The sequence below is a fragment of the Phyllostomus hastatus genome, unplaced genomic scaffold (genome assembly GCF_019186645.2).
Source record: "Phyllostomus hastatus isolate PE091 unplaced genomic scaffold, TTU_PhHast_1.1 phas_contig_86, whole genome shotgun sequence".
In the NCBI taxonomy this organism is placed as follows: domain Eukaryota; kingdom Metazoa; phylum Chordata; class Mammalia; order Chiroptera; family Phyllostomidae; genus Phyllostomus; species Phyllostomus hastatus.
In genome coordinates this window covers 21,530,418-21,554,194 of record NW_025333977.1, presented here as the reverse complement: position 1 = coordinate 21,554,194, position 23,777 = coordinate 21,530,418, and the positions used below count along the sequence as shown (strand labels likewise).

General features: G+C 37.1%; 1 protein-coding gene across 1 annotated transcript in view; it reads right to left on the bottom strand.

Annotated features, from left to right (window-relative positions):
- PRKCI (protein kinase C iota) overlaps positions 1-23,777 on the bottom strand; it is a 63,372-nt gene that overhangs the window by 4,111 nt on the left and 35,484 nt on the right. The window contains exons 9-17 of the mRNA XM_045851422.1: positions 15,211-15,387; positions 14,675-14,772; positions 13,954-14,040; positions 12,086-12,221; positions 8,349-8,436; positions 7,249-7,374; positions 5,649-5,728; positions 2,996-3,085; positions 2,505-2,620 (exon numbers count right to left, since the gene is read on the bottom strand). Coding sequence (XP_045707378.1) covers positions 2,505-2,620; positions 2,996-3,085; positions 5,649-5,728; positions 7,249-7,374; positions 8,349-8,436; positions 12,086-12,221; positions 13,954-14,040; positions 14,675-14,772; positions 15,211-15,387 — 998 coding nt within the window. The remainder of the gene's footprint in view (positions 1-2,504; positions 2,621-2,995; positions 3,086-5,648; positions 5,729-7,248; positions 7,375-8,348; positions 8,437-12,085; positions 12,222-13,953; positions 14,041-14,674; positions 14,773-15,210; positions 15,388-23,777) is intronic.

The following is a 23,777-nucleotide window of genomic DNA, read 5'->3' as shown; positions in this document are numbered from 1 at the left end:
GGCATAATATTCAAAGTATGATCTGAAAGAGGTCTGAACTGGGCTTATGACAATGAGAATGGAAAAAAAGGATCTGATATAAATGATGAAGTACAGGCAAAACAGACATGAACTTGGCAGCTGAAGGGATTATGCAGTTTTTTTAAGGAAAAGGAGGGATCAAAATCACTGATATTCTGAATTTGAATGCAGGAATGCATTGTGGTACACTGAGCAGAAAATGGTAAATAAAAACAAGAGACTCATTGAGAACAACAGAAAGAGACCATAAAGGGTCATTACATCAATTTCAGACTTCGTATGTTTGAGGTGCTTGTCTGATAAGCTAGGGGAGATGCTAGACAAGCGAGTGGAAATGCAGCTCAGGGCAGGGGCTAGGTGCTTCAGAAATCATCACTCATTTATTCTTTTCTAAAACTTTTGTTTATTGATTTTAAGGAGAGAGAGAGGCAGCAGGGAGTGGGGGGGAAAGAGACAAGAAGAAAGACATCAATTTGCTGTTCCATTTATTTATGTATTCATTAGTTGATTCTTGCATGTGCTCTAACTGGGGATCAAACTCACAACTTTGGTGTGTTGGGACGACACTAACCAACTGAGCTACCTGGGCAAGGCTCATTTATTTTCCACAGTAACCCTGTAAGGTAGGCAGTGTGAGAAGAAACAGGCTCAGAGAAGTTATGCAGTTCACACGCAGATTACCCATCTGGGAAGAGGTGGCATCTGGATTCAAATTCCTATCTTTTAATGAAACCTTTTAATGTATTCTTTCTAAAACACAATGTTGTCTGAAATAATGATTTTGGTACATATTTGTCTCCTCTGGTGGACAGCTTTTTGCAAGACTGGCCTACATTTTGATCATCTTTGAATGTCTAGTACTTAGAATAGTGCCTTTTGCTCAGTAATTGTTAGCCAGGTTAGCTAGGAGTCATTTTTAATAGCTGGTATCCACGCTACAGGGCTGGCTGAGATCTCCAAGGTACAAACTGCATATAGCTAAGAGAAGGTTGTCATGAACAGAACTGTGGAGCATGCTGCTCTCAAGGGGACAGGGGGAAAAAGATGACAAGTGGTCATAAAGATGCAGCAGAACCAGGGTGGGCAGCGCCAACCAAAGCAAGGCCATGAGTGCCTAATGTTTTTTTACAGACATCAGGGGGATGTCTACAAATGCCTTACAATTTAAAAATTAAAAAGGTAATTCAACCTTCAGGAGCAAGTTAAGTTGTAAGAATTTGTTAAAGTGTTGGCAGTAATGAAGTGCAACACAATCAGTGTCGACTACTTTGAAGGTATTTGATAGAGACACTGCCTATTTTTCTATTATCATGTGCATCTATGAGCTATCTTTGAAAAAGCTTGCAGACGAAAAGAAAATGAGAAAAAGAATGTGGTGGTTCAGAGAAGAGCTAAGATTCAGGAGGGAAAAAAATTAGGCTATCTGAACATGTTTGTAAGTAGAGGGCAAGAAGCTGAAAAAAAATTTTAAAAGGTTGAGTAATGGAGGCAAATGACAAAATAAAATCCTGGAGGAAAATAAGAGAACAGGTCCAGGAAAATAGGAGAGCACCTCTTGCAAAAGAGGGAAGGCTTCCAAGAAAATGGAAGAAAAGGCTGAGAAGAGTTAAGCAGCAACCCTGGGATGCGTGGTGGCCTAATGACGGGTGCACAGGGAGCAAGCTCACCCAGGGAGGCCTCAATCCTTGTCATCAAGGTTAAACCATTAAGAGTAATGGAGGCGGGGGTGGGGGGGGTAGGACTGAAGGCTTCTAAAATGCAGAGACAATTTAGGACAGCTGCTATGAAGCATGAGATAAAAATTAACAGATGTAAATGACCACCAAGCTGTAAGGCCTCCTTGAGAGAATGAACCTGTAATGACAGGTAATGATCAGAACACCCCCAAATTATTCTAAACCACATTTTAAAAAGATTTAACAGAAACACAAAATATATGTCAGATCACTGCTGGCTGGACTTGATAAGTGGCTGTAACCTTTTTAAAAGGCAGTTTGGCAATATACATCACAAACTTTAAAATTTGATGCCCTGTGACCTAATTCCCTTTCTAGGATTCTGCCTTAAAGGAATACTCGAGAACTCACAGACAGCCATCGCCAAAATGGAAAATGGTGCAGCACAGTGGGGAGAGGACAGGCCTCAGTCACTCGGATTTGGGTCTGAGTCCTGGCTCTGCCACCTGGTTGCTGTGCAACTTTACTTAACCTCCATGAGCCTCGGTTTCCTCATCTGCAAAATGGTGGTAATGATAACTAGGTTTACAAGGTTGTTGTGTGAGAATTAGAGATAATGCATGTAAATTAAAGTAGAAAATGGCAATTATTGTCATAATTTAAAGTGATATTATAATAGATTCAAATATCCAGTATCAAAGTGGTTAGGTCACTTATGGTATAATCTAATGATAAAACATTATATAGCCACTAAAAATGGGACTTTCAAAGGACTTTATAAATAAATTAGTCTATAGAATTACTTACTCGTCATCTGGAGTGAGCTGGACAGGTTCATTAGTAAACTGAGAATCAAAGTTGTCCAAACCAAATTCCCCAGAAATATTTGGTTTAAAGGGAGGTACCACTTGCTTTTGCTCCATCTAGAAAGACATATTGGATGACAGTTTAAGCTTGCCTTCTGAGAGAAGTTCCACCTCTGTTTCCCTTCTGTCCTCAGATGTTTCCCACTCTTATTACAGTGAGTCCCTACACTAGGCTTTACAATATTCACAATGATGGAAATAATTCACAAATCTAAACACTGACGTAGATCTCAATGAATATTATAACCTGCTCCATTAAACTAATATTCTAAGCTTTCACTGTTTTAAAAGCTTCTCAAAAAGCACATTAGAGAGTGGTTTTAAGCAATTTAGGCTGTGATACACTTGTTTTTCAAACTTCTTCCCAAGTAATAAAATTTGGCCCAATATAATAATAAAATCTAATACAGAAAGCGATTATAATTTACGTACCATATCCCAATCGACATTGCGGAAGAATGGGTGTCCCTGAATATCAGCAAATCCTGTTTGAGGATGACAACCCAATCGTTCCTTTGGGTCCTATGGTGGAAAGAAATGTTTCAGAAAGGGGTGACTATCATGCTTCAGAATACATCATCTTCGTGACCTGTGTTTTGTGTCTACTGTATGATTCCTGCCTGTCTGAAATCAGAATGGTCTACCTTTCATTTCTAGGAGGTACAATACTAGATTCGAATGGGTATCTGAAGCCTGTGACAAGATTCCCCATGGCTCTTTCTCCAGCTAGCTTGTAATTAAAGCGGAGCCAAGCCATCTCTCCTTGCTAAAGAAAGATGGGGGGAAAAAGAGACCAGTAGAATCATTAGAGCGGCATGCAGCTATGTATTGGTGTGAGTTACAGTAATAGTCAAACTCTGCAAACCCCCAAACCTCACACATTTGTTCTTAGCTCAGTTTGGGAGCCCCATGCCCAATTACAGCAACAATCTATACTTAGTGTACAATAATGACAAAACCGTTAACTGAATCGCTGGACTGAAAAGCGGCCTCAACTTGGCTTATTCATTACTGGAAAATGAGAACATGTTCCCATTTTTTCCCCCAATAAAATGTATTTTATTTTGCATGTTAAGACCTCTTACCTTCATTTTTCATTGTGTTAAAGCTTAGGTTTCCTATTTAAATCTTTCCTCATTAAGATTAAAACAAGCTTCAATTTCTTATTCATCATTATCTTTTTTCTTAAAGATTCTATTTATTTATTTTCAGAGAGAGAGGGGAAGGGAGGGAGGAAGAGAAACATCAATGTGTGGTTGCCTCTCTCACATGCCCCCTACTGGGGACCTGACCTGCAACTCAGGCATGACTAGGAATCGAACCAGAGACCCTTTTGTTCGCAGGCTGGCACTTAATCCACTGAGCCACACCAGCCATGGCAAATTCATTATATTATCTATTTATTTTAGATGGTAAGTGCACATTCACCTACATTCTAATCTACCATTTATTTAAAATAAGCTTTGATTGCCAAGATCATTGTGATATAATAAGAAGTATACATTTGGTCTTTATCTTAGGTTCCTGACCTGAAGCTTCTAAAACCCTTTTAATTTCCCAAGAGACAGGATTATCTTTTCTTACTCATACCAAGTCCCTTTCAATCATTCCTGAGTTTACGCTAATAAGGTGACTCTAAATAGCTTTTAGAGGCTCACCAATGGGGTCTCATTGCCAGGGAAGCAGCCATGTAATTAAAAGGGTTGGGCCTTTCAGCCCAATTTCCAGAGGGGCTAGAAATCTGAGCTTAATCACCAGTGACCAATAATTTAATCAATCATGCTTATGTAATGGAACCTCCACAAAAATCTCTGTACTATGGGGGTCACAAAGCATCCGGCTGGCGAACACATCCATGTGCCAGGAGGGTGGTGCGCTCCAACTCCACAGGAACAGAAGCTCCTGTGCTAAGGACCCTTCCGGACTTCACCCTATGTACCTCTTCATGTGGTTGTTTATTTGTATTCTTTATAATATATGGGTGATAGTAAGTAAATGTTTTCCTAAGTTGTGTGAGCCATTCTAGCAAACTATTGAATTTGAAGTGTGTGAGGGAGAGGGAATCCCCAACTTTATAGCCAAGTCAGACAGAACTGTGGGCACCCAGTACTTGTGACAGGGATCTGAAATGAGGATAGCCTTTTTAAAATTTTAATCTTCACCTGAAGATGTTCACTGATTTGAGAGTGGGGGTTGGGGAGGGACAGAGAGAGGGGGGGAACGTCAATTGGTTGCCTCCCATATACATGCCAAGCGGTGGCTGAACCCACAACCTAGCTATGTGCCCTGACCAGGGACTGAACCTGCAACCTTTAGATGTACAGGACGACTTCTCAACCAAATGAGCTACCCAGCCAGTGCTGAAGTGAGGATCATCTTGTGGAATTGAGTCCTTAAACCTGTGGAGTCTGATGCTAACTCCAGGTAGTTAGTGTCTGAAATGAATTGAAATGTAGAATACCCAGTTGGTGTCTTGAGAGTTGGAGAATTAGTTGTTGCTGTGGAAAAAACCCTACATATTTGTGTTATAAATACTGTAACAACAGCTTAGAATCATAACTTTACATAGATCTTAAAACTCTGTAGCCCACCATGTGCAACAAACAACTGAATGCATGCAGATTTGTCAAGAAGCAAGAAAATTCATTTCTTCTGAATTTTATCTAATCATAGAATTTTTAACATGAGACTTTGCAGAGAACACTACTGCACTAAGTGCTTGATAAGAAAGATATTCTATGAATACTAATTCAAAGAATATTGAAAATTGGAGCAGAAAGTATAATTGAGTCTATCCGCAAAGACGCACTTTTTCCCTAATTGAGTACATGGTCTACATCATTTACATTTTAAAAAACCGTATGTAATATCCAGCTGGGGATAAATTATATTGGCAAAATGGAAAGAACAACTCATCTCAGTATCTAATGTTGTCAAATCACTCTTTGGTGAAAAGACAAATTCCAGATCTAAACTAAAAAATTACATCCTCTAATATTTTGGAATTTTGCATTGCTTGAAACTCTACTTACAGTTTCATTTATATAGAAATAAACCACTAAAGATTTTTATACACGATTTATACCTTGTTGAGAAAATTCTTCAGGACACTTGCTGCTTTTACAGACAGAGAACGTGGTATGCGAATTTGTTTTTCCAAAATAACTAGAAAGATAAAATAATGGCATTATATTTAACTTTCACATGGTCTTAATCTTTATAAATTTTTATTATGAGATGTTTAAGGCATTTTAGCAGGGAAAAAAAATAAGATATCACATACACTATTTAAGTGTCTCGTGTACTTTGCCAGTCCCATTTCTGTCCTTCCTCCTCTGAAATAGCCTCTAACTTAACAGTTTTCAATCACTGACATGCATGTTTTATTCTCTGACTACCTTATTATCCCTTACTTCCCTCATCTGTAAAACTGGAATAAAAATAATACGTGCTTCACAGGATTGTTAAAGGTTTAAATGAGTTAGTATCTAGAAAATGTCTGGCACATATTACTATTTTGGATTTGACTGCACCCCGCCAAATTATTTTTCAAAGATGTGTCGACTTGCACTCCTGCCAGCAGTCTGTATGAGTTCCAGCTGCCCCACATCCTCAGCACTGGTATTGTAACACTGTAAAATGTTTGCCAAATGCACAGAGAGAGGAGTACGAGAGAGGAGTTCATTAATGTTTCAATAAGCATACCCCTAATCACTAGTGAGGCTGAACATCCTTCCTCATATTCTATGGCCATTTGGATTTCCTATTACGTGAAATATTTATTCATATCCTGTGATGGCCTTTAATTATTAAATGTAGAATTTTTAAAAAAGATTTATTTATTTTTAGAGAGGGAATGGAGGAAGAAAGAGAGAGAGAGAGAAACATCAATGTGTGGTTGCTGGGGGTCATGGCCTACAACCCAAACATGTGCCCTGACTGGGAATCGAACCTGCGACACTTTGGTCCGCAGCCCACGCTCAATCCACTGAGCTACGCCAGCAAGGTAAATGCAGAATTTTATGGCAGTCTTCACACTTCTTTGGACTGTGCTGGGGGTCCCTGTGCTTGTCTGCTTGTTTCTGTTCTGTTCAATTCTTTGTATTCCCAATTGCAAGGCTTTTTCTTCTTCTTCACCTTTTAACACCTCGTATCTGCTTGGTACTCCTCATTTTTCCCATATTGTTCTTGAACTTATGTACTCAGCCTTGGGATCCTGAAAGGCTGTCCTCTCTGGCCACAGGATTCCCTCCTCCAATCCCTGTCTGCAACATGCAATCCGGAGGAAACTACGTTTTTGCGTGTGAGAGGCCAACTGGCAAATGGGACTAAAGACTAGAGTAGGATGTATATTAAAAAATCGAAGCCTCATCCATTGAGGAGTACATTACCCAGATTATTTTCTGCTTTCTTACTCAAAGTAATAATCTGAGCCACCTTCATTCATGCTCTAGCAGGGGTGTCCAACTCATGGCCTAGGATGGCTATGAATGCGGCCCAACACAGAATCATAAATTTACTTAAAACTTTTGTTTTGCTCATGAGTTTTCATTAGTCTTTGTGTATTTAATAAGTGGCCCAAGACAACTCTTCTTTTTCCAAGTGTGGCCCAGAGACGCCAAAAGGTTAGGCTCCCCTTCGAGTATGTTATTAACTGAGAATCTCTGCAAGATACGGCAGGTTACCTTGGAAGAGATAATCCTCCGTGTTCTGATCAGGGTTATCAGAGCTCCCGACAATGTCAAATGGAGACCTTCCTGCCATCATCTCAAACATCAGGACTCCAAGAGCCCACCAGTCAACACTGAAACCTTCAAAAAAGAAATTTTAAAGTAGTAATTTACCCAATCTGCATTCTTTCAAGTCAGTAATTTGAGATTCATTTTTACATGATGAAAAAATAAACATAATGAGAAAGTAAACTCTAATTGCATTACAACTATCATGATCAGCATAGATGCAAGCATATTTCACTTATTAACAAGGAGGGGGAATACCTAACAGATAACTTTAAAAACAGAATGTGAAAACTGAAACATTAAGTTTCTTTTCCTAAATAAAGCTGTAATTTCAGATTCACGGCCTGTATCTAATATTTTGTTTTGAGGATATAATTAAATTGCACTTGAAAATAACCTTCCGGGGTCTGAAACTTCATTTTCTGCTAGCTAACTGAAGATCCTTGAAGGACCTTGGAATCAGAAGTACCCATACTCCTTCACATCTGCTGAAATCCAAAGTCCAGAACCAAAAGTTTTCTTGCGATAAGCATAGCCTCCAGTCCCTGACAAGCAGTCAATCTTCCCACCATCTTTCAGGTTCCTGGAAGAAATAACCCAGGAAACCTGAAAAATCTTCTAGAGGTTCATGACTCTGGAGTCACGTGGATCAAGTTTAAGTTCCTACTTTGCCACTTTCTACTGGTATGAGGTTGGGGAAGTTGTTTAAACTTTCTATATATTAGTTTCCTCATCTGTAAAATGGGAATAGTGCTTACCTTATATGATTGAGAAGATTAACTTAGATAACTACGAATAGTGCCTAGTACCTTTTAGTGCTTGTCACTAATAAAATATCATTCCAATTTGTACCCCCAAACACTGCCACAGTCCCACTGTCTCCAATTTTATAATCTGCTATTTAATGTAGGTTTTAAGAGGATCAAGAAAGGTTATATTATTAATAATATCAGCACTGAAATACTACAGTGCACTATAATGCAATTTGCATCACATTTAACCACCCTTTTAGCACACAGGTAAAATACCACCTATTAATTTATTACCATAATCTTCTCCTCTTAAAATTTCAGGAGCAATGTAATTGGGAGTACCACAGAAAGTGCTGGTTGTATCTCCTGGCCGTAATCCTTCCTTTTATTAAAAAAGAAAAAGAAAAAAAAAAGACCAGTAAGACCCAAAATTCTGTTTTACACTCACCTCTTTTATCTCATCTATATAAGCTCAGCATCTGCAGGTAATACATTAAGCTTAAAATAAAATATCACTAGCACAGTTTCCTTTATTATTAAAATCATGGATTTAAACAGCTTAAAGAAAACCTGTCCTCACTGGATGTTGATAGTCAGTTCAATTAAGATAAAAATTGCATTTAGAATAATTTATATTCAAGTAAAAATTAATAGAAAAACTTAAATTATACTAGGGTAAAAGGAATCATATTTTGTGTAGAAAAGCAGCACTTTAGACCCCACTGCTTAATACAACCTCTACTGGCATTGTGATGTTTCCCTTCTAGCTGTGGCTCCTAAGGCTTAAGTTTTTTGATTTTGTATTTTAATAACTACAGGGTGGAGAAAATTAAGGCAAAACATACTAATATGTACCAAAAGAGAAAGTACACAATAACAAATGGAATAATCACCAAGAAGTTATAATGAAGTATGTATGTTCCTAACAATACAGCCTCAAAACACAGAGAGCAAAAAGAGACCAAATTATTAGGACAGTTTCACAATCCCTGCTAGGGACTGAATGTTTCTGTGTCCCTCCAAATTCTTACGTTGAAGCCCTCATCCACAACCTTGGTGTGCCAGGACAATGCTCTAACCAACGGAGGTTCCTGATGTGTCCCTCCAGAGGCATTTTGGGCATGGTACAAAAATCTTTCTTTAAATTTTAGTCTACTATATATAATACTTCTATAAACATCTAGAAGAAATATTTAGTAATATGGTGTGACCCCTAGGATTACTTTGTGATTCCTCATAGGAATATAGAAGCTATTTTATACACGAGGAAATATGACTGTGACTTGGGTCGTTTTGTACTATTGGTATTGGCAATGGCTGGACGAACAGTTTAATAATAAATGACATATATTTTCAGGGCAAAAGTCAGAGGCAAGGATGCAGTCTGTTAACTGGTAACAGAGCTACACTAAATCATTCATTTGGTAACTGACTACCTAAACTAGGCCCATCAGCTTAATTACCTACGGCATAAGAAAGATGTTATTAAAATTCCCCTGCTGATAAAAAAAAAAAGTTAAAGGCACATTAATTCATAAAATGGTCAGTTTTTAAGTCCATAAAAATCAATGCTCATACAATATTTCAAACATAAGCCTGAAGATATTCATTCAGGTTTTCATATATGCCTCTAGTTTTCACTATTCTAAACACTCTTTATATAAAAGCATCTAGTGAGAAAGTGAAGAAATTAATTAAATTAATTAAACCTAAAGGACATATTTCTGGAGAAACGATATAAAAGCATTTTAGTGTTTACATTTCCCAAGGAAAAATCTACAAGTAAAAGAAATTCACCCAATATTTTCCAGAGGCCAGAGTTTAGGTAAGTTTAAATACTGTCTCATAAGTCATAAGACAAGAACATTTCTATTTCCTGGAGATTCAGCTCACTGTAAGCTTTAACATCACGAGGGTATAAATGTGTTAGTGAGAGAAAAGACAAAGCAGTGTTAGTAAAAATGTCTTTGAACAGAACTTCCCATCCTGGTGTCTTTTCCTACTCATAAAACTAAGTAGCTCCTGAAAAAGGAGGAAAGGCAGAAAGAGAGGTAGGCAGGAGAAGCAACTGACAACCCTATTGAATAAGAACTCTTACCTGGTTGAGAATCTCTGGAAAAAATGAGAATGTATAATAAACCAATATGATTTTTCATTAAGAGTAACAAAAGATTAAGTAATTTTTCTCTAATAAAATATTCTAGGCAAAACAGGATCCCCAAATTTTTTTTAATAAAAATCAGAAAGATAGGAAAGAAGGAGAAGTAGAGACAAAGTCTTAATTCATTTTTGTGAATTTCACTGTTTAAGTAACCCATACCCATAATAATAACTTAAAAATATGTAGAAGTAAACAGAATATGTAATGTTGTATAGTAGACTAACACATAATAGAATGCATAATAATACATCCAGAATTAGATAACTGTATACCTTAAAACTTTACTTAATGTTATAAGCATTTAACACTGTTAGGAATTTTTGTAAACATCTTTTTATATGACTTCATATGCTATGTCTTGTAGTCATTCCGTAATTTCCTTAATCATTCTTCTTACCAGTGGCCATTTATAGATTATCTGTGCTATTTATCACAAAATACAACAAAAAATTTTGGTTTTAAACCTACCCTCACAGACAAATATTTACTCAAAATATCCCAGAAGCAGTATTACTAGACCAAAGAATACGACCATTTTCAAGATTACTGACACATCCCCACCAAACTGGTTTACAAAAGATTTTAACAATATATACACTCACCAATGACATACAAGAATACCCATTTCATTATACTCTTTCTTGTATTATAATTTAAAAAACCCATATCTAGGATGTCAGAAACAGAGCTCACTATTGTTTTAATTTGTACACTTTGTAACAAGTTTAACATACTTCATACTTTTTGTTAAGCTTTATTTTCCCCTGATAAATTATGACTCCTTTATTGTCACCATTTTTCTTTTGAAATAAGGAGAAAAGCACTTGGAAAGAAAGAATAGAGATCAAAAGGTATCACAAATCTGAGTGAATGGGTACATAGGGGTTCGCCTACTAAATTTCTACTTGTTTACAATAAAAATTTGCATAATAGAACATTAAAGGAAATACAAATTTAATATAAGAAAAGACAAATATCTGAATTTTATACATAAAAGCAAAAATCCTTTCAGTAAAGATTTTGTTTTCTAGTGTTGCTGAACAGATAAGGTTAAATCTATAGTCCTATTGGACCATCTTACTCAGCATTTAAACAATTTCTGGAGGCTCTGGAGGCACTTCCCTCAGGTGATTGTGGGAAAGCAGTTCACACATTTACATCCCTGTTGACTTATGCTGGGTAAGAATAATTCTGTCCCGGCTACTGTGACAAGGAGAGTAGCTCCCTATACATTTGGTGGGAAAAGACGACCCTTAAACAAAACACTGTTACAAAAAGAATAAAACACCAAGAAATAAAGGACATGTCCTGGGAGTAACTAAAATTCTTATTTTGTTCAATTGTACTTTACATCAGATATTTACATTTTAAGTATTAAAAATAGTTAGATTTCCTAGGGAAATCTTCAATGTATCATTAAGAGTTACAATTAAATGGCAAAAACTGGAAAGTGGTATGTAAGTAGTTGTGTTTAAGTTGAGGGACTGCAGATAATTTTTATTTTCAAATTTTTAACAGTATTACTTTCAAGAAAGAGAAATTAACTCATCATAGCACATATAACACAGAAAACATGGAATTTCATAAATGGTGTGAAAATAAGTACAGGGTGGGCAAAAGTAAGTTTAGAGTTGTGAGCATGTCAAACAGTTTATTCTTGTGTTAATATTTATTAATTATTGTATTATTTTCCATACGAACAACTATAAACCTACTTTTGCCCCACCCTATATATTTGTTTTTGTGCTACAATTTCAAAAAGTATCCTAAACAAAGTAGCAATCACTCCCCATCTTTAAATGTGAAGTTATTTTACCAAAACAAGTTTAGGAGTAGCTGAGGCCTTTTGAATAACAAGAACTCCTCTCACCTTACACATGCCATAGTCGGTGAGTTTAATGTGTCCTTCTGAGTCCAGCAATACATTGTCCAATTTCAAATCTCTATAAATTATCCCTCGTTCATGAAGATAATTTAATGCTAGACTGATTTCTGCAGAGTAAAACCTAAAATAAAATGAAAATACCTCATATGATTCAAGTTTTTAAATACCGAACACAAACTGAAGTAGCACTGTAATACTGAGCCCCAGACACAATGATAAAAGGCCCAGTGTAAATTAAACTCAGACTTTTGATGAAGTTACTGATTTGAACGTCTCAATCAGGGGTTTTAAATTTGGATGGACCCCAGGTAGCCCAGCACCTACAACGGGGGGTAAAGGTGTGTGTGCCTGTGCACAACGTACGTCTTCTATCCATAGAGTTTCCACAGCTGGCATCACTTCTCTAGGGCCCAAAGACTTCCCCAAACACTAAGACCCACTGATTGGTCTAGAATGGAAAGAAGACTAAAAGTTCACTACTCAAACGATAAAATCCATATCAAAATTCCTAGAAAAGGAACTGGAAGAAATTATTCTATAACCACAACATTTAATATATTTTTTAAAAGTTTTAAAACTGCCACCAAATAACTGGTGATAACCAAAACTTTTGACCTGAATAATGAAAATGAAACACCCCAGCTGGTTTATGGCTGCTTTGATCAACGTTATCACAGCCTTGTTTGGAGGTACAAAACCTAGAGCTACTCAATTCTACGAAGTAGGAGCTTGAGGCCTTATTCTGTACGTCGGTTCTTAGAAAAGCAAAGATGGTACAAAATCAAAATTGGAACTTTCATACAGTGAAACTGGACTACTTTTCCTCACATTCCACTGAACAAATACTGGCAATGTTCACAAAATAAAATATTTGTGGCTTTGCTGTGAATGGTGACCATTTGATAAAGCTAAATAAACAATACACATACAGCAAACTTAAAAAAAGAAGCAGTTTGGCCCTGAGGTTAGATTGATATAATTTATGCCTTTTCACAAAATTAAAAGATATTGTCTCTTTTTGACAAGAAAACAAAAATCAATGAGCTAGCAAGATTTTCACTAAATAAGTTATTTAAAAAAATAAAATCTCCAACCTTTGTTACAGACATGTACAAACGCATATGCTTCATTTTCTCATTAGTCTTGTGAAGCACAAAAGAGAGATAATTAGTGCTAATTATGAGTAAAAAACAAAACATGGCACTGATGAACTAATCTTACCTACCAAGACCATAGTCCTTCCCCTAGTAACTCTTCCAATATATGAACAATTTATAACCTTATATAATAATATCAAAGAAAGGGCACTAAATAAGAATTTAATGCTCTTTGCTCCTATTCATCAACTTGTATGGGATCAGAGGGAAAAGCCAACAGCAGACAAATTCAGAAATTATAATTATAAGAACAGTCAGAAATACATATAGTGGCTTAAGAGGAATTGTTTTATTACTCTCAAGTGTATATAAATAATAATCTTCTAATGAAAAATTGTCAGAGATCACTGCAAACCTAATTAAGATGAGTATTTGTAAATTCATCAACTATTTCAGAGGCTGATAGTGAACACACAAAATATTTTTAAATGATTGGGTTTAGTTGACCAAAGGTTTCTCCTTTAATACTGTTTATACCTTTTAACTGCTCATAATTATATTATTACATATATAATGTTATATATATTGTTATATATTATAATGTAAACTAAGTTTTAGCTTAGCTTAGCCTCTATATGACTTACAAAGAATTAACTAATATTAAAATAAATAATTTATTTACTGCTTTCAACAACTGGCATATAAAGAGCTTCCCCCCAAAATCCAACACAAACAAAGAATAATCAAAACACTTACCTGGCATGCTCTTCAGGCAGTTTTCTTTGTCGCTGCATGTGAAACATTAGATCTCCTCCGTTTACATACTCTATGACAAAGAACAATCTAAACCGCAGGAGAGAACACAGGAAACCAAAGTCAAAATAAGGCAGCATAACTCTGCATTTTAAACACCACGGAGACCAGTCAAAACACAGAGCATTCTATGATTTCCCATTAACAAAAATCCTGGCAGTTTGGTGGAAACAAGCGGTAGATGGAGTAGAAAGCTATTTAATCACAGAAGGTACAACAAAGGAAGCCAGCCTGATAATAATTCTGACCTGCTACTTCTATAGTACACTCACAATCCAGAGCCTCTCCCTCCCACCCCAATTTTAGCATTTGCGAGATAAGTCATTTCAACTGCCCCTTACAGTAAAGAAGTTAGGATTTTCTCCCCCTAGTTAGACAGTGGGAAACTTTTAAGTTCTAAAACTAAAATCTTAGGGATATTGAAAAGTGGATCTTCACTGCCATATTAGTACCTGGCTATTTTTTTAAGCAGGTAATTTCCTCATGCTAAACCAAACAGATATCACTGATTGGAACGTCAGTAGCAGGAAATCACAGCACAATACTGTTGAGTCTGGCTGTCTCCCTGACTTCCACCTCAGGAATCAAAGTAAGAAGGGTTCTTACTGTGTGATCCACCAAAGCGCATAAAGTCAGTAACCACTCCATTATCTTCCAATCTTACCTGCTTTCTGTCTGAAAGCAAGAATGCAGCCCAACGAGAAAGGGATGATTGGATGCCTGCTCAAAAACATGCTTCTCTGTCTGTACCCAATCAATATCCTATTTTAAAATATGAAAAGAAGTCTTTATCAAACTCAAATATCATTAAAACTACGATATATCTGTTATTAGCAATTCAATGATCACAAATGGAATTATTAACCAACTAAGCTAAATATCAAAAGAATGAATAATAATGCAACAACAATTTATATACAAAGAGAAAAATACCACTAGTAAATATTTCAATACTTTGAAATGGCCTAGAAAACTTTTACAAAGCTCAATCAAGTACTTTCCTTTCATCATAATATGGTTTGATTTTTGTTTTTAAAAAACCTAATAATTATCAGATTTCTTAAATACATCTCATATAATCCATTCGAATCATTATTTAAAAAAGTAGACTGAACTAATGTCATGAATGTTAAGGTTTTCTCTGAAATGGTACACTTATGCTAATTTAACAGTTTAGAACTAATAAAACACTGTGCTCACCTCATCATCATTGACAAGCTCTTTCTTCACAACTTTCATTGCATAAATACGATCTGTTTTTTTTAATCGCACCAACAGTACTTTGGCATAACTCCCTCTTCCTATTACCCGGAGCAAATCAAAATCCTGAAGACCTAGACTGGATGAAGCTTTGCCACTTTCCCTGGTGTTCATTGCCTATTGAGAGCATTTATATTAAAGAGTTAACAACTTGGAAGTATTCTGCATAATAATTATATTTCTAATACCTAGTTATACTTATGATTTAAAAGATATTTTCAGATGTAAGTTCTTAACAATTCTTTTCTTACAACACTCCAAACAGTGCAATCTAACTACTCAAGGTGAAATGAATTCGCAGGTTCAGGTCAGAGGGGCACTGACAGCAGCAGAGAGTGAGCTGAAATCTGAGAAATGTTAAAGGATGTCTTAAAAAGCATCTGGTAAAACTCTGGGGTATAGAGGCAAGCAATGGAGATGCATGAATGAAAGTGACACCAATTTTGCTGACTGGGAGAGTGGAGGTACCATTGACAGAAAAATAAATTGTGAGCATAGGATAAGACTGACAGAGTTGTTGAGATAATAAGCTCGGTTTTTCATTCTGTAGTTAGAAGTTCCAATGGGACAGAAATATGAAAAGAGTCTGCTGGGAGTCCGATACATGAAATCTGAGCTGACGAAAGGACACATTCACAAACACCGGGAGCTGGAAGCACACAATGAGCACAAGGCAGTGCAGTGAACAGCAAGCCTTCCCTGCACAACACCAAGGCTCCCCTGGAATGACAGTCAGCCTTGAAATTCACTTGTAACTAGAAACACAGGCTTCCAGTAATTTATAGAGAAGACTGAAGATAATCTTTTATTAGAGAGCCACAAAATTCTCAGCATACAATCAACAGATCCTCCCATAAAAATTAAGTATGAATTTCTGGAAGTGAAAGAACATCAAGAAAAACAAATAGCAAATTTTAAGAAAGAAACAAGTAAGAGCACACACACACACACACAAATATATATATATGTTTATATATAATATATATATATGTTATGAAAACTGGAAAAAGGATAAAAAGAAGGATCATTAATACATGAAAATTTAAAAATAATAATCTGATGTGGCAAAAAGGATAAATAAAGAGGGGTAAAGAAAAATCAGATTAGGGCAGATTAAGAAAGAAGAACATGCTCAGATGATAAGGCAATGTCCAGACTTTGTATGGTTCACTGAAAACTATAAAAGAGAACCAAATGGCACAAAAGCACAGAACCCTCAAAGGAAATGCGAGGATACAGGGAAGGGACAGAAGCCAGAAAACGGAACGTCACCATCAAAGGACCAAGTACCACCCTTTGTTAGCCTACAACTCTATGTTCTGCAAAAAGAGCCCTCAAAATAAGAGTAAAATAAAAACCTTTTGAACACAAACTAAGGAAATCCACCAGTGGTCAGCTCTCACTGAAGGAAACACTGAGTTCTTCAAGAAAGACGATCTCACATGGGAGGACAGACACGCAAGGAGGAACGCAGAAAAAAATAACAAAATGTAGATAAACCTAAATAAGGATAGACTGTTTAAAAACACTAATACATACACACAGAGAATTTTAAAATAAGACAAATATAGCACCAAAGGCAGAAAGGGAGAGTAAATTTAAAGTGTTCTAAGTTCCTTGCATGTCATGGGAGGTGGAAAAAGTATAACTAGTAATTTTTAGTGAATTTAAATAAGTTAAGGATGTAAATGCAATCTCTAGAACAATCAGGAATAGAACAGCAAAAGAAGGTCACACAAAAGGGTTCTGGTCAAAATGCTGGGGTAGGTCAGTGCTGAGCTCGCCTCCTCCCGTGACCACACTAAAATTTCAAATGAATTGCAGGGCAGTGTACCTGAAGACTAGTCAAATGGAGCTCCAAGAACTAAGAGTATACAGAAGAGGCCACATAGGGGAGGCAGAGAGGTGAAAGAGGCTGGTCCCACACCCACACCTGGCAGTTGAGAATCAAGAGGGATATCACGGCAGCAGAGGCCCCACTTAGGAGTGAGGGGTCCCAGCCCCCCATACTGGCTCCCTCACCCAGGAATCCACTGCCTGGAAGAGTTGTCCCCATAACAGCTGGCTGTGAAGCCCAGCAGAGACTCCGTGCCAGTATGGTGAGATGGAGGGCGGCTGGAAACCTAGGCATCCTTGTAAGGGGTCCACGCATAGACTCACTTGCTCACGGGTACTCAGAGCGGTTTGAAAGGCACCAGAGACAGACACGGAGAGAATGTGTTGTGTGACTTCAAGGGGAGGGCTTCCATGGAGCCCTCCCCTCATATAATCTACAGTGGCAGTCAAGTGCCAAATCTGAATCTGCATTAACCAGGGAAACATCACTCACCCAACCCTGGTGACTCCAAGGCCTCACCACACCCAGCTCCGTGGGGACTCCTTCCAGGTCAGACAGAAGGCTGCTAGAAACCAGCAGTCCTCTTAAAGGGCCCATGCACAGACTCAACTGCTTCCAGGCACTCACCCTGAGCTTCCGTGAAGGGCCAGCAGCTCAAAGGGCACCAGAGTCATATGGAAAGAAACTGAACTGTGTGGCTTTGGGGTGAGGGCCGCCACTACCTGTGTTGACCCCTCTCCTTACCCAGCCTGCAGGGGCAGGTGGGCGCCAAGGAAAATCTGCATTAACCTGGGGAACACTGGTAGCTTCACCCTGGTGACCGACTGAAACCCCATTCCACCCAACTGCACACTGCCTTGGCTGTGCCTCACAGGCAACCTCAGCCTCCGCTGCGAGTTTTCTTAAAAACTCCCCAAGATCTGCAGACCCCAGGCAGGTGGTGGTTAGCCTTGGTATGCCCTGTGCCTTTGCTGAGTGGCCTCAGGCCTGGTGCAGGTGGGAGCCAACCATGGCTTACACCTTGGCCCCTTCCACAGACCTCTGGGTCCAGCACATGTAGCTGTCAACCTCAGATGACTTTGTATCTCCTACCAAGTGTCCCTGGGCTGGGCATAGGCAGCAGGTGGCCTCCACCTGCACCAAAGCTTCTCCAAAGAGGCCCCATAACCAACATGCTGGTGGCCAGCCTAACAGCACACTCAATTAGCTCCACAAATGGCATACACAAAGGGTGGCCTTGGCAGGTACCAGAGCCCCACTGGGGCAAATCTCTCTGTGGTTGTGGCCAGTCTCACATCCAGTCAGCCGAGGATCGGCCCCATCCATTGATAAGCCAAGGCTCAACTACAACAGAAAGGCACACACAATCTACACAAGGGACACTCCTGGAGCACTAGGCTCAGGTGACCACGGAGATTATATCACTGTGTTCCACGGGACACCTACTACATAAGGCCACCCTGCCAAGTCTGAGAGACATAGCAGATCCACTTAATATACAGAAACAAACACAAAGAGGCAGCCAAAAATGAGGAGACAAAGAAACATGTCTCAAATGAAAATACAGGAGAAAACTATAGAAAAAGAACTAAATCAAATGGAAGCAAGCAATTTACCAGATACAGATTCAAAACACTGCTTATAAGAATGTTCAATGAACTTACGGGAAGAAGATCAACTCAGTGAGAACTTCAACAAAGAGGTAGTAAACAAAAAAAAGGGCACAGACACCATAAAAAAGTCAGAAATGAATCAACAGATTAGATGAAGCAGAGGATCATATCAGTGACTTGGAAGACAAAGCAGTGGAAGACACCCAATCAGAGCAGCAAAAAGAAAAAATATGTTTTTAAATGAGGAAAGTTTAAGGGGCTTCTGGGACAACATCAAGCATACCAACATTCACATCATAGGGGTACCAAGGAGAAGAGAGAGAGCATGGACTGAAAACCTACTTGATAAAATAATGACAGAAAACTTTGACCAGGCAAAGGAAATAGACATACAACTCCAGGAAGCACAGAAAGTTCCCAACAAGATGAACCCAAAGAAGCCCCCACCAAGACACATCATAATTAAAACGCCAAAGGTTGAAAACAAAGAGAAATACTTAAAAGCAGCAAGCGAAAAGTAGCAAGAGGAAAGCCGTTAGTCACCTACAATGAAGCTACCATAAGACTGTCAGCTGATTTCTCAACAAAAACTTTATAGGCCAGAAGAGGTTGGCAAGAAATAGTAAAAGTGATGAAAAGCGAGGACCTACAATCAATATTACCCAGCAAGGTTATCATTTAAAATTGAAGGAAAGATAAAGAGCTTCCCAGACAAGGAAGAGCTAAAGGAATTCATCACTCCCAAACCAGTATTTCAAGAAATGTTAAAGGAACTTCTTTAAGAATAAGAAAAGAAAAAACAAACATGAATAAAAAAATGACAATAACTATATACCTACTAACAATTATTTTAAATGTAAATGGATTAAATGCTCCAACCAAAGGGTGGCTGAATGGATCAGAAAACAAGACCCATACATATGCCATCTGTAAAAGAGACCCATTTCAGATCAAAAGGCACACACAGGCTAAATAAACATAAAGGGGTGGGAAAGATATTTCATACAAATGGAAACAAAAATAAAACCTGAAGTAACAATACTTTTATCAGCTAAAATAGACTTTAAAACAAGGCTATAACCAAAGACAAAGAAGGACAATACATAATAAGAAAGGAATCAACCCGACAAGAGGGCATCACCCTGTAAACACTTATGCACTGAAGGTAGGAGCACCTAAATTCATACAGCAAATATTGATGGACATAAAGGGTCAGATTGACAGGAATACGGTAACTGCTGGGAACCTTAACACCTCACTGACATCAATGGATAGATAGTCCAGACAGAAAATCAAGGAGCAAACAGCAACCTTAAATAACTTATTAGACTGGATGAATTTAATTTATATTTTTAGAGCATTTCACAGAATATACATTCTTTTCAAGCACACACAGAACATTTTCCAGGACAGACCACATGTTACGCTACAAAACAAGTCTCTATAAATTAAAGAAGTTTGAAATAATATTAAGCATCTTCTTCAACCACAATCATATGAAAACTAGGTATCAATTACAAAAAGGTAACTGAAAAACACACAAAAACATAAGAGTCTAAATAACATGCTACTAAACAATAAATGGATTAAACAATGAAATCAAGGAAGATATCAAAAAATATCTTGCAATAAATGCAAATTAAAACACAATATCCCGACAGCATCACAACTGTGAAAGCAGTTCTAAGAGGGAAATTCATGGCAATGCAAGCTTATCTCAAGAAACAAAAAAAGTTCAATTATACAATCTAATCTTACAACTAAAGGAACTAGGAAAAAAACCCCATGAAGTCCAAAGGCAGTAGAAGGAGGGAAATAATAAAGATCAAAGTGAAAATAAATGAAACAGTCTAAAAAATACAAAAGATTAATGAAAACAAAAGCTTTGAAAAGATAAAACTGATAAATTTTTAACCAGACTCAAGTCAAAAAGAGAGAGAACCCAAATAAATAAAATCAGAAATAAAAGAGAAGTGGCAACTGACACCACAGAAATACAAAGGATTGTAAGAATATACTACAATTATATGCCAACAAACTGTACAATCTGGAAGAAATGGATGAATTCCTAGAAATATACACTCTTCCTAGACTGAGTCAAAAAGAAACAGAAAATCTGAACAGACCAATAACAACTAATGAAACCAAATCAGTAATAAAAGGACTCAAAAAATAAAAATCCTGGACTGAATGACCTCACAGGTAAATCATTCCAAACATTCAAAGAATTAACACCTATCCTTTTAAACTGCTCCAAAAATTCAAGAGAGGAAGTCTCCCAAACTCAAGCTATGAGGCCAGCATTATCCTGATTCCAAAATCTGACAAAGACACTACAAAAAAAGAAAATCATAGGCCAATATCCCTGACAAACATGGATTCAAAAACCCTCAACAAAATATTAGCAAACTGAATTCGGCAATATATTAAAAGGTCATACACCATGATCAAGTGGGATTTATTCCTGGGATGCAAGTTTGGTTCAGTATCTGCAAATCAATTAACGTGGTACACCACATGAACAAATGGACAAAAAAAGCATATAATCATATCCATAGATGCACAAAAAGCATTCATTTATAATAAAAACTCTCAGTAAAGTGGAAATAGAGGAAAGATAACCCAACATAATGAATATCATATATGACAAATCATAGCTAGCATCATACTCAATGGTGAAAAGCTAAAAGCTTTTCCCTTAAGATCAGGAACAAGACAAGGATGTCCACTTTCACAACTTTTACTCAACACAGTACTGGAAGTCCTGGCTATAGCACTCAGACAAGGGGAAAAAAGCATACAAATTGAAAAGGAAGAAGTAAAACTATCATTATTTGCAGATGACATACTATATATAAAGAACCCTAAAGATTCCACCAAAAAACTATTAGAACTGTGATTTCAGTAAAGTAGCAGGATACAAAATTAGGAAAAGTTTCATTTTTATACACTATAATAAACTATCAGAAAGAGAAATTAAAACAATCTCATCTACAACTGCATCAAAAAAATTACCTAAGAATTTAACCAAGGAGATAAAAGACCTGTACGTGGAAAATTACAAGACACTAAAGAAGATACAAATAAATGGAAGCATATACCATGCTCATGGAGAGGAAGAACTAATATCATTAGAATGTTCATACCATCCAAAGCAATTTATACATTCACTACAAACCCTATCAAAATACTGATGGAATTTTTCACAGAACTAGAATAATCCAAAAATGTATATGGAGCCACAAAAGACCCCTCAATAGCCAAAGTAATCTTGAGAAAGAGTAAAGTTGGAGGTTATCATGCTGAGAAAATTGGACAGAACATACAATAAAAATGAAACTAGACCACCTTCTTACACCACATGGAAGACTAATTCATGCCCTGGCTGGTGTGGCCCAGTGGATTGAGTGCTGGTCTGCAAAACTGAAAGGTCACTGGATTGATTCCCAGTCAGGGCACATGCCTTGGTTGCGGGCCAGGTACCCAGTTGGGGGCGTGGAGAGGCAACTGACCGATGTTTCTATACCTCTCTTCCCCTCTCTCTAAAAATAAATAAATAAAATCTTTAAAAAAATTGTAAAAACAAATAATTCAAAATAGTTTAGACTTCAGTGTAAGACCCGAAACCATAAAATTCCTAGAATACGTAGGCAGTAAACTGTATGGCATTACTCTTAGTAATATTTTTGTTGATATCTCCTCAGGCAAGGGAAACAAAAGAAAAGGTAAACACATGGGACTGCATCAAACTAAAATGCTTTTGCACAGCAAAGGAAACCATCAAGAAAACAAAAAGACAATCTATCAATTGGGAGACTATTCACCAATGATATATCCAATAAAGGGTTAATACCTAAAATTTATAAAGAACTCATATAACAAAACACCAAAAAAAAAAAAAAAAACAATTAAAAAATGGGCAGAGGACCTGAATAGACATTTCTACAAAGAGGGCATACAGATGGCCAACAGACATATGAAAAGATGCTCAATGTCACTAATGATCAGAGAAATGCAAGTTAAAGCCACAATGAGGTATCATCTCACACCTGTCAGAATAGCTATCATCAATAAATCAATAAACAAGTGTTGGCAAGGATGTGGAGAAAGTGGAATGCCTGTGCATTGTTGGTCGGATTGCAAATTGTTGCAGCCACAATGGAAAATAGTGTGGAGGTTCCTGAAAAAATTAAAGATAGAACTACCTTATGACCTCGTAATTCAACTTCTGGGTATATATCCAAAGAAATCCAAAACACTAATTTGAAAAGATATAGTATCCCTATGTTCACTGCAGGATTATTGACAATAAGCCACATATGGAAGCAACCTAAGTGCCTACTAATAAACAATTAAATAAAGAAGCAGTACATGGATACAATGGACTATTACTCGGCAATAAAAAAGAATGAAATCTTACTATTTGTGACAGCATGGATGGACCTAGAGGGTATCATGCTAAGTGAATAAGTCGGTCAGAGAAAGACAAATACCATATGCTTTCACTTATATGTGGAATCCAATGAACGATATAAATAAAGAGACAAAAACAGAAACAGAGAACAAACTGAGGGTTGCCAGATGGAAAGGGGGTTGGGGGCTGGGTGAAAAAGCTGAAGAGACTGAGAAGTACAACTGGTAGTTACAAAGCAGTCATGGGGATGTAAAGTCCTGCATAGGAATCTAGTGTCTGGTGCCAGGTGGGTACCAGATTTAGGAGGAGCACTTTGTGAATTATAAATGTCTAACCACTATGCTGTACACCTGACACTAATAAAAGTAACACTGAATGTCAACTGTAATAGGAAAAAATAGTTAAAAAAAGAAAACCAAGCTAAAAGAGGTGAAAAAGCAATAATGAGTAATTAACCCAAAAGCAGGCAAGGAAAGTACCATAAATAGGTGAGATACAGAAAACAGTAAAATGATAGGTTTAAACTTACAAATCCGTAACTAGTTTAAATATAATTACAAAACAATGCTGGCCATGTAGTGATGATTGTTTTTACTGGGTAATCAATAAAGAAGCTTTATTATACAATTTTCTGCACTTTTAT